The sequence below is a fragment of the Ochotona curzoniae genome, unplaced genomic scaffold (genome assembly GCF_017591425.1).
Source record: "Ochotona curzoniae isolate NIBS_2020 unplaced genomic scaffold, NIBS_Ocur_1.0 contig_50, whole genome shotgun sequence".
Classification (NCBI taxonomy): Eukaryota; Metazoa; Chordata; class Mammalia; order Lagomorpha; family Ochotonidae; genus Ochotona; species Ochotona curzoniae.
The window spans coordinates 6,444,148-6,457,809 of NW_024466446.1; the positions used below are offsets into that span (position 1 = coordinate 6,444,148).

The 13,662-nt window shown below is 53.1% G+C and overlaps 1 protein-coding gene across 1 annotated transcript in view; it reads left to right on the forward strand.

The window, feature by feature from the left end:
• Window positions 1-2,636: 2,636 nt before the first annotated feature.
• The window catches only part of ERMP1 (endoplasmic reticulum metallopeptidase 1), a 36,581-nt gene continuing 25,555 nt past the window's right edge, over window positions 2,637-13,662 (forward strand). Inside the window, exons 1-4 of the mRNA XM_040988879.1 lie at window positions 2,637-2,944; window positions 5,266-5,567; window positions 11,150-11,277; window positions 11,844-11,949. Coding sequence (XP_040844813.1) covers window positions 2,637-2,944; window positions 5,266-5,567; window positions 11,150-11,277; window positions 11,844-11,949 — 844 coding nt within the window. The remainder of the gene's footprint in view (window positions 2,945-5,265; window positions 5,568-11,149; window positions 11,278-11,843; window positions 11,950-13,662) is intronic.

The following is a 13,662-nucleotide window of genomic DNA, read 5'->3' on the forward strand; positions in this document are numbered from 1 at the left end:
TCTGAGGCTGCCCCGGTACACAGTCGTCTCTCATCTCCTTGTCAGCATGCCAGCTCCGTGAGGGCCGCAGCGTTGGTTTTCTTGTTGCTTCTCCACCTAGGAATGTGTGATGATCTTGTCCAGAAAGTGCTTTTTAATCTCCTCTGCAAAGCATTGTGAAAGACAAGGCCCGGCAGTTTTCTCGGGGATTCACATGTGCAGATCTCTTAGCTCAGCTGGCTGATCTGCGTGTAGCTCTTTAAGGAATTATCTCAGTTGTATCATATAAGACCACCTGGACACTGTGGGATTGTTAACGTGTTCTGAAAAGGGCCAGTGCCTGACATCTCCCTGACCGTGACAATCAGGCTGTTTGTTCTCAGGCGGTCCATGGCCTCTGCTAAGCCATTAGAGATGCTTCTCACCCCATCAGCCGTTCAGAAAAAGCCGTTCCACCTTATCGCACCCCCTAAGAGCCACTATCTGTCACTGCTCTTTCTGGTACCCCCGCCCCATCCAAGCAAGCAATGATGAAACAAGTACAGCATCGGGTGAGATACGTATGCCCGTCTCTTAGGTCCCATGAGTGGAAATTTCCATGTCCATATTTTAAATTCCTTTATTTGAAAGGTAGAATAAAGGAAACACATGTTTTCCATCTATTGGGTCAATCGGCTGCAAGCAGCCAGAGCGGGGCCAGACCAAAGGCAGGAGTCGGGAGCTTCTGGATCTCCCATGTGGGTGGTAGGGATTCAGGCACTTGGGCCATCCTCTGCTGTTTGCTCGGGTGCATTAGCAGGGAGCTGGGGTCGAAGTGGAGCAGCTGCCACACAAACTGGTGCCCATATGAGCTGCCAGCATCCCAAGTGGCAGGATTATACATTATGCCACATTGCTGGCCTCTCAGCATCTTGAATTCTCTTAAAGATGGGGTTTATGGGAAAGGAACAGCAAGAGATTTGGCTCTTTTTTTTTTTTTTAAAGATTGATTTATTTTTATTGGAAAGGCAGATTTATGAGAGCAGAGACAGAAAGGTCTTCCGTTTGCTGGTTCACTCCCCACATGGCCACAGCAGCTGGAGCTGAATCTGTAAACAGGGAACTGGACGGGAAGTGGAGCAGCCAGGAAACACATCGGCGCCTATACGGACGCCGGGGCTTGAAGGTGGCGGGTTAGTCAGTTGAGCTATCGTGCCAGCCCTGAGGGCTGATTCTAATTAAGGGATAATATCTATTCACTCTAGGTACAAAGCTAGGGATGAATAAATAAGACAGGCACTTTCCTTGATGACAAGGAGTTAATAGTTCAAGGGGTCTTATGGGACTAAGAGTCACGCTATAAAATGTTTTCCATTATTATCCCATCAAGAAACACTTATTAGCTACATACTGTATGTCACATTACATGTTTAGGGAATAAAATCTTGACCCAGACCAGGCACAGCTCCGGTCTAGTGAGGAAGAGTGTTAAGTGGCACACACGATGCCATGAAAACCTACACTCAGGGAACGTGGGCTTTTTAATGGGTTGAGGAGATTCAATCAAATTAAGAGATTCTGAATTAAGTACCACTTAAACTGAGATTTGAAAGGGGAGGAGCAATTAGCTAGCCAATGAGAGGAAGGAGGAACCTTCTGGATCACTGAAAAAGCAGGTTTTGTTGCAAAGGGCAACAAGAGGTCTTTGGACCAAGAGGAGTTGGAGGATGTTAGCTGAGCTGGAGGGGAAGGCACGGGCAGACGGACAGGGCCTTGTATGCAGTCCCAGATCCCACTGCCTGCTTTTCCATTTGGTCCCCAGGTAGGGTCATGCTGAGACGGTTCAGCAAGCAGGTGATCCCACTAAAACCAAGGCCTGGACTCACCACCCCGGGGCACACGGATGGAAGCAGAATTCGCATCTCCAGAGTGGCACGTGGCTGTGCCGGAGTCCCTGAAGTTAAGATTTAAATTCTCCACCCGCTATCTCTCGATTTTTTGGCTTTCATGTGGGAATGAGACAGTATTTCTTTTTGCAGGGTTCTTGCGAGATTTAAATGAGAAAATGTGTCCTAGCGCTTACTGTTACGCTTGGCCAGTAAGAGATACTGGATCACCAATAGTTAACCACTCCTGTCTCCGTTTGGCTTGATAAAGTTATCTCACAAGGTTATTAAGATCTGATTTCGTTCATGTGGAAGCAATAGGCTGAGGCTCTGGGCCAGGGCTCTAGTTTTTCAGAGCCCGTTCTGCTGGCAGTCAAGACAATTAGGTATGCCGGCCTCTCCATCCGCTTGATCGGACCCCGCGAAGAAGCACCTGCACCTGAGTTCCTGGAAAAGCGATTTAGCACTTTTTGCTCTGGGTCACTTTTTGGTTTTGGCTGGTTGACCATATTTCCATGAGGGGGAGGTGCGAGACTCTGTGTGTCAGACCAGCCCTGTGGAGGTGCAGAGGGCAAACCCACCACGCCCAGCCTGGGCTGGCCTTGCTAATAGGCAAGCCCAGAGCAGGCGGGGTAGGTGGTGGTGGTGTTGGTGGTGGTGATGGTGGGAGGGGAGGACGGGCCAATGAGAACAAGTTTGGCCCTTCGCAGTTTCCGTCCGCGCCCTAGGAGGCGCTGAGGCGGCGGCCGGGAGCCGCGGCGGGCTGGAGGCGGTTGGCGGCGGCTGGTGGCCATGGAGCGGGGCTCGGAGTCGGCGGCCGTGAGGCGGCACCGCGTCGGAGGGGAGCGCCGGGAGGGCCCGGAGCGGCCGGCGGAGGCGGCGTGCGGCGGCGCGAGGCCGCGGAAGGGGAGCCCGGGCGGCGGCGGTGGCGGCGGCGGCGGTGGCGGCGCCCGTGGCGCGGGGCTGTCCGAGGCGCGCGCTGCGCTCGGGCTGGCGCTCTACCTGCTGGTGCTGCGGGCGCTCGTGCAGCTGTCGCTGCGGCAGCTCGTGCTGCGCGGGGCCGGAGGTGGCGGCGCGGAGTTCGACGCGAGCCAAGCCAGGTACGCTGCGCTCCGAGCGGCTGCGGGGCCCACCCGGCACGGGCTCCGGCATCCACCTGTGTGTGCGCCGCGGGGTCGGCGGGGGAGCCGCAGCACGTGCGGTGGCGTGGGGGTGCGGGGACGGGGTGCAGGGGGAGCTGCCCACACGGCAGGTGTTGTGGCTACGTGCCCAGTCACCTGGGTCACCCTCACTGGGACCTTCCCTCCCTCCCCCGACTCCCACCTCGAACGCCCCCCCCACCGCACCCCACCCCAGCAGTTTGCGGGGCAGCTCGTACTTTTTGGTGCGCGCGGGCCTCCTCTTGGCTTCCCCAAGGACAGGGAGACTTAGGTTAGCGCAGGGTCGGCGGCTGCAGTAGCGCTTCCCGAAAGTGCGCTCCAAGGCAGACGGCCTCTTGATAGCTTTGCACGCAATTCCAGAAAGTCCTCTGTTCCCCCCGGGATAGCGTCAGACCTGAGTTTTTAAAGTCTTTTTAGCTGTGCCAGACAGGGCAAGCTTTATACCTCATCTATGTCCAAGCTAGCAGAAAAATGGGCTCTACAGCGTGTGTGTGTGTGTGTGTGTGTGTGTGTGAGCGCTTAACTTTTTTTTTTTGAAGGCAAAGAACGGAAAGTTTATTTTCTCAAGGGCTTTTGCAACACACCCTGGCCATCCTCCCGTCTCCCAGCTTCCAACGCAATGGCAAAAACCAAAACCCAAACCAAAAGCCCCTACCCAAAAAGCGGCGCCATGGGGTCTTCTGTTTGTTTTCCCTGGCGGTAGAATTGGTCATGTCTTGAATGGAAGTTACTAGGCTCCCTGTGCCTGCTCGAGGGCTGAGTCCGATCCTCACCATCAAAAGCTTTTGTTTGACCTCTTGTTTGTGGTTCCTGCTGCCTTGAGCCCTTAACTCAGAATCGGCTGCGCTCAGGAATGTAGCCCAGCGACCTGGATCTCCAGTATGCTTGCAGCATCACATCCTTTGAATACGACCCCTGGTGTTTATGTTGATTTTAAGTTTTGTTTTTATGGGAAAGACAGATTCAGAGACTGAAAGGAAGAGAGAGCTCTTCCATCCACTTGATTTCCTCCCCAGATTGTCACAGTGACAGGAGTCTCCTCCTCCTATACGGGTGCAGGGTCCCAAGGCTTTGGGTCATCCTCCACTGCTTTCCCAGGGCCACAAGCAGGAAGCTGGATGGGAAGTGAAGCACCTGCAGGTGGAGGATTAGCCATGCCCCTGACTTATTTGTTTGTTTTTGAGATTTATTTTTGTTTGAAAATGTAGAATGAGTTCGAGAGAAAGATCTTCTGTCCACTGGTTTTCTCCCCAAATGGTTGTAGCAGCTGTTCCCAAGCCAGGACACACTTTTTGGTCCCCTGTGGAATTGGGCCATCCTCTGTTGCTTTCCTAGGCTGTAAGCAAGTAACTGGATGGGAGATGGAGCAGCTGGGACTTGAACCCACATGGAACGCTGGCACCTCAGGCAGAAACTTAACTTGATATGCCACAGCACTGATGCCTATGTTGGTTTGTTAAGATTGGGAGAAACAGGATTTTATGAGTGGAAAGAGCTCTTAATGAGATGAAGGACAGTTGGGCCTGGCAAGAGGGCTCAGTGGCTAACTCCTTGCCTTGCATCGCCAGGATCCCAGTGGGTGCTGGTTTTTGTCCCAGCTGCTCCGCATCCCTTCCAGCTCCCTGCTGTGGTCTGGGAAAGCAGAAGATGGCCCAAAGCATTGGGACCCTGCACTTGCATGGGAGACCTGGAAGAAGCGCCTGGCTTTGGATTGGCTTGGCTCCAACGCCGATGGGGCCACTTGGGCAGTGAACCAGCGGATGCAAAAGCCTTAGTCTGTCTCATTCTTTCTGTGGATCGCCTCTTCAGTAGACATCTATTAAAAAAGAGAAGGAAGGTAGAATAAAATGGTTAAAGGCAGTCTTTTTTTGAAATGTTTGTGTGTTTGAAAGACACAGACAGATGAGAGAATGAACTAACTTCCATCTGCCAGGGCTGGGCCAGGCTGAAGCCACTTCTCCCAGGTGGGTGCAGGGACCCCAGCACTTGAGCCATCTTGCCCTGCTTTCCCTGATGGGTTGGCAGGGGTCTGCATTGGAAGTAGAACACCTGGGACTCGAACCAGCACCGTACGGGGAGCCCAGTGTTACAGGTGGGAGCTTAACTCCATGTGATGTCACCCACCCCAGGCTTTTTAAAGGAGACGTGGAAGAACTGAGCTCAGTGGAGGGGGAGGAACACAGGTGTGCGTGGTAGTAACGGGGCTCGTGTGCTATACGTTGCTAAGCCGTCATCGCCATCCTTATCTTCCTTGCTCGCAGGAATTACCTTGAACACATAACGGCGATCGGCCCCAGGACCACGGGGAGTCCCGAGAATGAAGTCCAGACGGTTGGCTACCTGCTGGAGCAGATCCGCCGGATCGAAGCTCAGAGCCACAGCCTGCACAGGATCTCGGTGGATGTGCAGCGGCCCACGGGCTCCTTCAGCCTGGACTTCCTGGGAGGCTTCACGAGCTACTATGACAACATCACCAACGTGGTGGTGAAGCTGGAACCCAGAGCCGGCGCCCAGCACGCCGTCCTGGCCAACTGTCATTTTGACTCGGTGGCCAACTCACCAGGTGGGACCTCCTTAGGAATTAGAAGTCGTCATAGCCTAGAGAGTTTATTTTTAAACATTCATATGTGTACATACGCACACGTACATATAAATTTGAAAAACAGAATGGCAGCGGGAGAGAAAGGTATCTTTTTATCTGCTGGTTCACTCCCCACATGCTCACACCAGCTAGGTCTGGACGACACCAATCCAGAAGGCAGAAACCCCACCCAGGTTTCCCCCAGGAGCGGCCGTGACCTGAGCACTTGGACCTGTTCTGTTTGGAAAGGTTTATTGATTTATTGGCTTATTTGCTAGGCAGTGTTACAGAGGGATGGGTTCTATCTGCTGGGTCTTTCCCCAAATGGCTACAACAGTCAGTCCTGGCTGAAGCCAGGAGCCAGCGGCTTCTTCCCGATCTCCCCTGTGGATGCAGGGACCCGAGCACTTGGGCCTTCCTGCTGCTGTCCCATGCCACAAAGCAGGGAGCTGGATGGGGAGTGGAACAGCCGGGATGGTGCCAGTGCCAAGGTAGAGGATTAGCGTGCTATGCCACTGCATTGTTTCCAACCCAGAAGGCTTACGAACATAACCCCAAGCTGCTTGCACAATTGTGGGGACTGGTTACACGGAGAAACCTCCTCCTTAAAAAACAAAACAAAACAAAAAAACGGTAGAGAGAAAGAAAAAGCTCTTGGGTCCCTGGCTCACTCAGATTGGCCGCAGTAGCCGGGTCTGACCCAGGCTGGATGCGGCAGCCAGTGTGTCCTGATGTCCCACATGTGAGGCAGGGACTCAGACCTCTGTTATCTGCCCTCCCCGGTGCGTTTGCTTCCAGTCCAGCCTGGAAGTGGAGCAGCATGGGGTTGGCATTGCAGAGTCACCACTGGCTGCAATTCCGTTATCCCGGGTGGGTGCCGGTTGGAGTCCTGTCTGCTCTGCCTCTTACCCAGCTCTCAGCTGATGTGCCTGGGAACGGAGCCACAGGTGGCTCCCGGGCCCCTGCACCCGTGAGGGAGAGCAGGTTAAAGCTGTTGACTGCCAGCTTTGGATCGACTCCGTCTGGCCATTGCAGCTGTTGGGGAGTGAACAACTGGTGGAAGAGCGATAGCTCTCTCTCTCTCTCTCTCTCTCTCTCTCTTTCTCTTTCTTTCTTTCTGTCTCCCTCCCTCTCTCTCTCCCTCTCTCCCTCTAACTCTGCCTTTCTAGTAAATTTTTTTTTAAAGGAAGTGGGAAGTGGAGGAGTTAGTACTGAGCTAATCCCAGTTTACATACCGTTTCTCATTGTGATGGAAGAGGCAGGATGAGAAGGCCATACCAGTGAAGGGTCTAGCCTTTTGGTATTCTTTCTTTTTTCTTTTTTTTATTGATTTTCATTGAAAGGGCAGATTGACAGAGAGAGGAGGAGAGACAGATCTTCCATCCACTGCTTCACTCCCCGAGTGGCCATAACAGCTTGAGCTCAGCTGATCCCAAACCAGGAGTCCGGAGCTACTTCTGGGTCTCCCATGTGAGCTCGGACTTGAACCATTCCCCATCAGGCCACAGGCAGGGAGCTGGATTGCAAGTGGAGCAGCCAGGACACAAATTGGTGCCGACGTGAGATGCTGTGCTTGGAGCTGGAGGATCAGCCAGTTGAGCCAACATGCCGGCTCCTAAGTATTCTGTTAAGTGCTTTATTTGTTAACATGAATGCCAGCAACCCACTGAGCGAGCAGGGAGTGTGTATGGCCCTGTGTCCTGGCGTCAGGCCGTGTGCTCCCAAGGTGTTTACTCAGCTGGGTGTTGTACTAGGCCCAGGGCTATCGGATGAATCACAGCCCCTGCCTTCAAGGCATGCGTGCTCTGGAGGACTTTGCTTCCAGCAGTTTCTGTTGACTTGTGAAGCGAGGGGTTGTAGTTCACTGGGAGTACCGTACTGTGCTGTTGGGGCCGAATTAGAAAGCCTGATGTTTGGGGCAGTGGGGGCAGTGTCAGAGCACAGGGCATGTCTGTGAAGTGAATGAAACTGCCTGCATTGAGCTTTTGTCTGTTCAAATCTGCATATTCCTCCCCAGCGTGTTTTCAGTAGCTAGAGATTGTAAGCAGGACGGAATAGGACATTGCGGCCTGTGGCGTGCGGTGGTAGAGCCGGGGAGGCCCCGAGATGGCAGCCCGCTCAGCCCCTGTCGGGACAGAGGAGTGAATGTCCCTGACCACCAGCGCTCTGAGACGGGTCGGGTGCTGATCCTCCCTGGCGGACACCTCCTGCAGGTCCAGCCGGAGGGGAGAGGCTTGGAGTGCTCTGCGGGTGCTTAGCCTCTTGTCTCGGTTCTCACTTGAAATGGAGAAAAGTCCTCGTTTTTTTTCTCAGCAGTGTTGCTTAGGGGAATCACTAGAAGGGCCCCCCGGAGCAGCACCTGGCAGGGGGGTTTGCTCTCCCCTCCCGGTCTTGCTGTGAGCTGTCATTTGGTTGTGATTCTGCAGAACTGCTGGAATGCACACCAGGCCCGTCCAAGTAGTACCAGTACTTCCAGGTTACATGGAGGCAACCACGTTATCTAAAATGAGAAGTACAGTTGGTTGTCTTGATACGGTGCTATTAGAATGTCTTTAGTTAGAAAGCTTGAGTGTTTGGAAAGCAGAGTTGGAGGGAGAGAGAGCCAGGGATACCCTGTCAGTTGGTTCGCTTCCTGAATGGCCGAGGTAGCCAGGACTGGGCCAGGCTAACGCCAGGAATCGGGAGGTACATCCTGGTCTTTTACGTTGGATGGTAAGGGCCCTAGTACTGGCGCCATCTTCCTCTGCCTCCCCAGGAACGCTAGCAGGAAGCTGAGTTGGAAGCAGGGCAGCTGGGACTTGCACCTCCGATGTGGGATGCTGGCATTTGTTATATAAAAACTCAGCCCTGTGTGTGCTGGCGGGGGAGTGGGGAGGACTGGTGATCTTTATGTCCCTCTTAAAGTAGGACAGCGTTTCTCTGTATCACATTGCTTGAATTCTGGAAGGGCAAAGAGGAATGTTATGTAGTTATCAGAGAGGGGGGCGGGGGGAGAAAATTTTTCCTCTGCCCTTCATCACTAGCGGGGATCAAGAAGAGGACAGCTAGCTCATGTTTAAAGGTTTATTTTATTTATTTGAAAAGCAGAGTTACACACAGAGAGAGAAACATGATCTTCCACCTGCTGATTCACTCGCCAGGTGGCCACAATGGCCAGAGCCAAGCCAAAGGAAGCAGGAGGCAAGGGTGTCTTCCGTGTCTCCCCCATAATGGTGGGGTCCAGGGTTAAGGGCCATCTGCTGCTGCTCTTCTGGGTGCGTTAGCGAAGAGCTGCAGCTGGGACTCGAGCCATGTGGGATGTCAGTGTAGCACGTGGCAGCTTAACCCTCTACCCCACAGCGTCAGTCCCCAGAAGTGCGTGGGTTTTTTTTTTTTTTGGCATGTGCACTTAAGTGTACAAGGGTGATAACTCAGGAGGAATGGGTACATCTCGAAAAAGGAAGTTTAGACTCAAACTCCCTCTAAGCGCAACTCCTTTTTGGAGAAATTACAAAGGGAAAAGAACCTTGAGTCCAGGGTGGCACACCGCAGGAAAGCCAATACAGGGCAGGTGAAGGTGAAGTGTGTCCTGTAGATTCTTGCTGTACCGTCTCCAGTCCGGCAAGGGTCCACAGTTGTCTTAGGTGTTCAGCCTTTGTCCTGGCTTGCAGGGAAGGAGAGAGGGAGGGACCATTCCCGAATTCGTATACTCGCTCTGGGTGCACACCAGTGGTGGGGTGAGAGGTTAAGGCAGGGGAGAGCTTTTCTTGTAGTTTCTCAGTTCTCAGTTGCTTTTGGCTCAAAATTGAGGATTAGTATTGTGTTACCCTTTTAAAGGTATTATGCAAAATGTTACAAGTTGCACAAGTAGTGTCTAACAATAAAGGCGGGGCATTTGAAACCAATTTTTTTTTTTTTAAGATTATTTTATTGGAAAGTTAGATATACAGAGAGGAAGATCTTCCGTCCGATGATTCACTCCCCAAGTGAGCGCAACGGTTGATGCTATGCCGATCCGAAGCCAGGATCCAGGAACTTCTTCCGGGTCTCCCTCACGGGTGCAATGTCCCAAAGCTTTGTGCTGTCCTTGACTGCTTTCCCAGGCCACAAGCAGGGAGCTGGATGGGAAGTGGAGCTGCCGGGATTAGAACCGGTGCCCATATGGGATCCTGGCACGTTCAAGGCGAGGACTTTAGCTGCTAGTCCACGCTGCCGGGCCCCAATTTTTTTTTTTTTAAATTTAAAAGGCATTGTTATAGGGGAGAGAGGGAGACAGATCTTCCATCTGTTGGTTCAACAGCTTCTACAGCCAAATCTGGGTCAGTCTGAAACCCAGAGCTGCTTCTGGGTCGCCCACGTGGGTGCAGGACCTCGAGAACTCGGGCTAGCCAGGTGTTCGCTGGGAGCGTGATGGGCCTGGGGGTAGCTGGGACTCGGAGCCCAGCTCACGTGGGATGCTGGCCCCACAGAGGGTGGCTTGACTTGGCTGCACCATAGCGCCACTCCGTTAGCTAAGATTTTATGAGTGCCCATATCTGCAGTTTACTGGAAGCTTCTGTCATTGGTTGGTTATTACAAACAGTGCTTCAGTGGTGCAGGGATTAAATTGCAGCTCGTATTGGTGACATGCAGAGAGCCAGTTTGAGACCCAACTGGTTTACTTCCTAACTGGCTGTCTGCTCATGTACCTGGGAAAGTTCCAGAAGGTGCCACGGCCCCTGACTTCAGGTTCATCCAGACCCGGTCAGTGTGGCTATTTTGGGGAGTGAAGCAGCAGGTAGAAGATGTGGGTCTCTCTGTCACTCTTTAAGTAAATTTAAGAAGTCTTTTTTTTTTTTTTCATGAATGCATCAAGTAGGCTTGCATGACTGTCCCTTCAGTGAATGAACTAATTGAAGCATGGGCATTTTTGCAGTGTGTCTGAGGACTCAGGAATGGTTAGTAAGGTGACCTGCAGAGGAGGCCGCCTCGGCTGTGGGGTTCCAGGGGCGGCTTCAATCTCCAGGTTAGTTCTGGATGCCAGGGCTGTGGCTCAGCCACCCGGCCCTTCCAGATGCCATCCTGGGATTGGCTTCCCTTTCTTCAAGGCATCTGACCCTTGTTTTAGTTCTCTTCACAGCTGCTAGGGTCATTAAAAAAGGGACGTAAATGGATAACTTCTTTTTTTTTTAAGATTTATGTTTTATTGGAAAGGCAGATATACAGAGAGGAGGAAAGACAGAGGAAGATCTTCAGTGTGATGGTTCACTCCCCAAGTGAGCACAACGGCTGGTACTGCACTGATCCAAAGCCAGGATTCAGGAGCTTCCCGTGGGACTTGCCATGCCAGCTGGTTCATCGGTGGGACACACTGTAGCTGGGGCCCAGCCGTGCTTCTGGTCCGCTTCTGAGTGAGTTGGCAGGCACAGCCACTGCAGGGATCCCTGCCCTTGTGGCTGGGTTCGCTGGCTGGCATGGCTGTCCTCACCCAGCGACGGACCGGGTTATGCTGCTCGACACGCAGGCCTTGCGCTGCTGCCCTGCCCTGCAGAGCGCCTGTGGGCATTGTGGACTCTGACCCGCAAGCCTGTTTCCCCGACCCGCAGGTGCCAGCGACGACGCGGTGAGCTGCTCCGTGATGCTGGAGGCCCTGCGGGTCCTGGCAACGTCCGCCGAAGCCTTACGCCACGCTGTCGTGTTTCTTTTTAACGGAGCCGAGGAAAACGTCCTTCAGGTAAGAACTGTCCTGTTTGAAATGCCAGGCTTGATTTTTCTCAGGAGCACGATAATCGCTGATGGTATGCGTTGATGCGCTTTGAGGGCCTGCTGCCATTGGTACACAGAGGAAATACTGCAGGACTCTGAGCACTCCTTAGCCGCTCAAGTGTTGGGAAGAAAGACAGATGGGCTTGGCAGTGCCTCATGCCCCCCGGGGGCACCTTGGTGGTGTGGCTAATCCTCAGGTTTGCCCTGGCTGTGAGGGATGATCTGGGGCAGGCACCCAGCATGAACGGCCAGCCCACTGGGCCTGTGGCCTGGGCCCTTTCTTTTGCACAGCCTTATCACTCAGGAAGCGCTCGTGTGTTCCTCACTAGTGTTGCTCCAAGCTTGTTTGGCACTGTCCTGGTAGTTGGGTGCCGGTCCTCTCAGCCGGCTGCACACAGCCGTTATTGTGTGGAAAGGGACGAGGACGTGTCGGGCACGGCCTTTGTGAGACTGTCACTTCTGTGTCGCTTCAGCAAGCAGCAGCGTTGGCTGTTTAAGCTCGTTTCTTCCGTGTTTGCTTTCCTTCCCGTCAAGGCCAGCCATGGTTTCATCACTCAGCACCCCTGGGCCAGCCTCATCCGTGCCTTCATCAACCTGGAGGCAGCAGGTGTCGGCGGGAAGGAACTTGTGTTCCAGACAGGTACGTGGGGCAGTGGGTTGTGTGTTTAATGTTGTCCTCTTTATGATGAAAGTATCAAGTTGTTATACTTGTGTAGTCTCATTAATGAGCATCCTTTTATTTTTAAAAGAGTGATCTGTTTTACTTAGAGAAAAGGAGGGACGTCAGGACCCCATCCGCTGGTTTGCTCCGCGTGTGGCTGCACTGGCTGGGACTGGTGAGGCTGAGTCTGAGTTAGGAACTCCTTCTGGGTCTGTCCTGTGGGTGCCAGGGGCCTGGGTGCCTGGGCCATTTCAAGACACGTGACCAGGAAGTGAAACAGCTGGGACTCTGACCAGCACTGTCAGCCTGCGTCCCAGCTTGCGCCTTGGCCCCTGTGCCGCAGCGTGTGTCTCTTACCTCTGAATCAAGAGAGTGTAACTTGCTTAAGGTTTCCCACATGGCTGTCCGGCTGCAGGACGTGGGCCGTCTTGCTGTTTTGTTTTCCCAGGCACATTAGCAGGAAACTGGATAAGAAGCAGGATAGCTGATACTCCAGCTGCTTGTCTTCATATGGATGCCGGTGGCACAAGTGGCAGCTTAACACACTGTGCCACAGCCCTGTTCCCGGAGATTTTGTTTTCTTAACTCCCAACCAGATCGTTCTAACTTTTGGATCTATTTCGGATAATCGTGACGAATAATTTTAAAGGACCATCACTTCATGAGCTACAGGGAGAAAATTTATCTTGAGGCAGTTAAGATTATCACTAAATTAAGTTGAATGTCAGAAAACATTAGTAACTTTTAATCAGGCAGGAAAAGTTTTAATTGATAAATACCAGAGTTCCTGACGTCTTTGAGACGATCCCAGGCTCCTGGATGTGAAGTCGCGGTGCAGTGGATGCTGACATGGGAAGCTTGGGACCATGGCCCTCTTCTGTTAGATTCTGGTAGTGCGTTGTGTGCAGGGCTGTGGCATTTGCCAGTGGCTTGTTCAAAGACTCGTTTATTGGGATGGCAGGGTAGCAGAGATTGGGGGATCATTCATGCCCTGGTTTCCTCCCTCCGTGGCCACGATGGTCAGCGCTGGGCCTGTATCCACGTGTCCCATACGAGTGGTTGGGTCCCAAGCCTTTGGGCCGTCTCTGCTGTATCCCGGGCGCATTACCAGGGAACTGGATCAGAGCTGGAGCAGCTGGTACCAATATATGAAGCTATATTAGATGCTACATGTGTTTTTAAAAATGTTTAGTATTGTATTTTGATTTTCTCCAACTTATTTTAAACATTTTCTTTAAAGAATAGTGTACATGTTATGTCAGCTAATGCTGCTTTTAAAAAGGTTTATTTGGGGTCTGGTGCGGTAGCCTAGTGACCAAAGTCCTTGCCTTGCACATGCCAGGATCCCCTGTTAGCACCGGTTCATGTTCTGGCTGTTCTGTTTCCCTTCCAGCTCCCTGCCTGTGGCCTGGGAAAGCAGTCGAGGATGGCCCGAAGCCTTGGGACCCTGCACCCACATGGGAGTCCTGGGACCCAGGAGCTCAACCCTGGTCTCTCCAGCTGGGTGTCAGGGCGCCCGATGCCTGGTCCCTTTGCAGGTGCATTAGCTGGGTGGAGGGGGAGCAGCTCGCACTCCGGCTGGCTCCCTGAAGGCCTGTGCCCAGATGGCAGCCTAAATGCCCCCCGGTGAGGCTTTGAGGGTCGCAAGGTGGCGCAGTCCGAGCAGCCGGCGAGGACAGGCAAGGCGCTGGC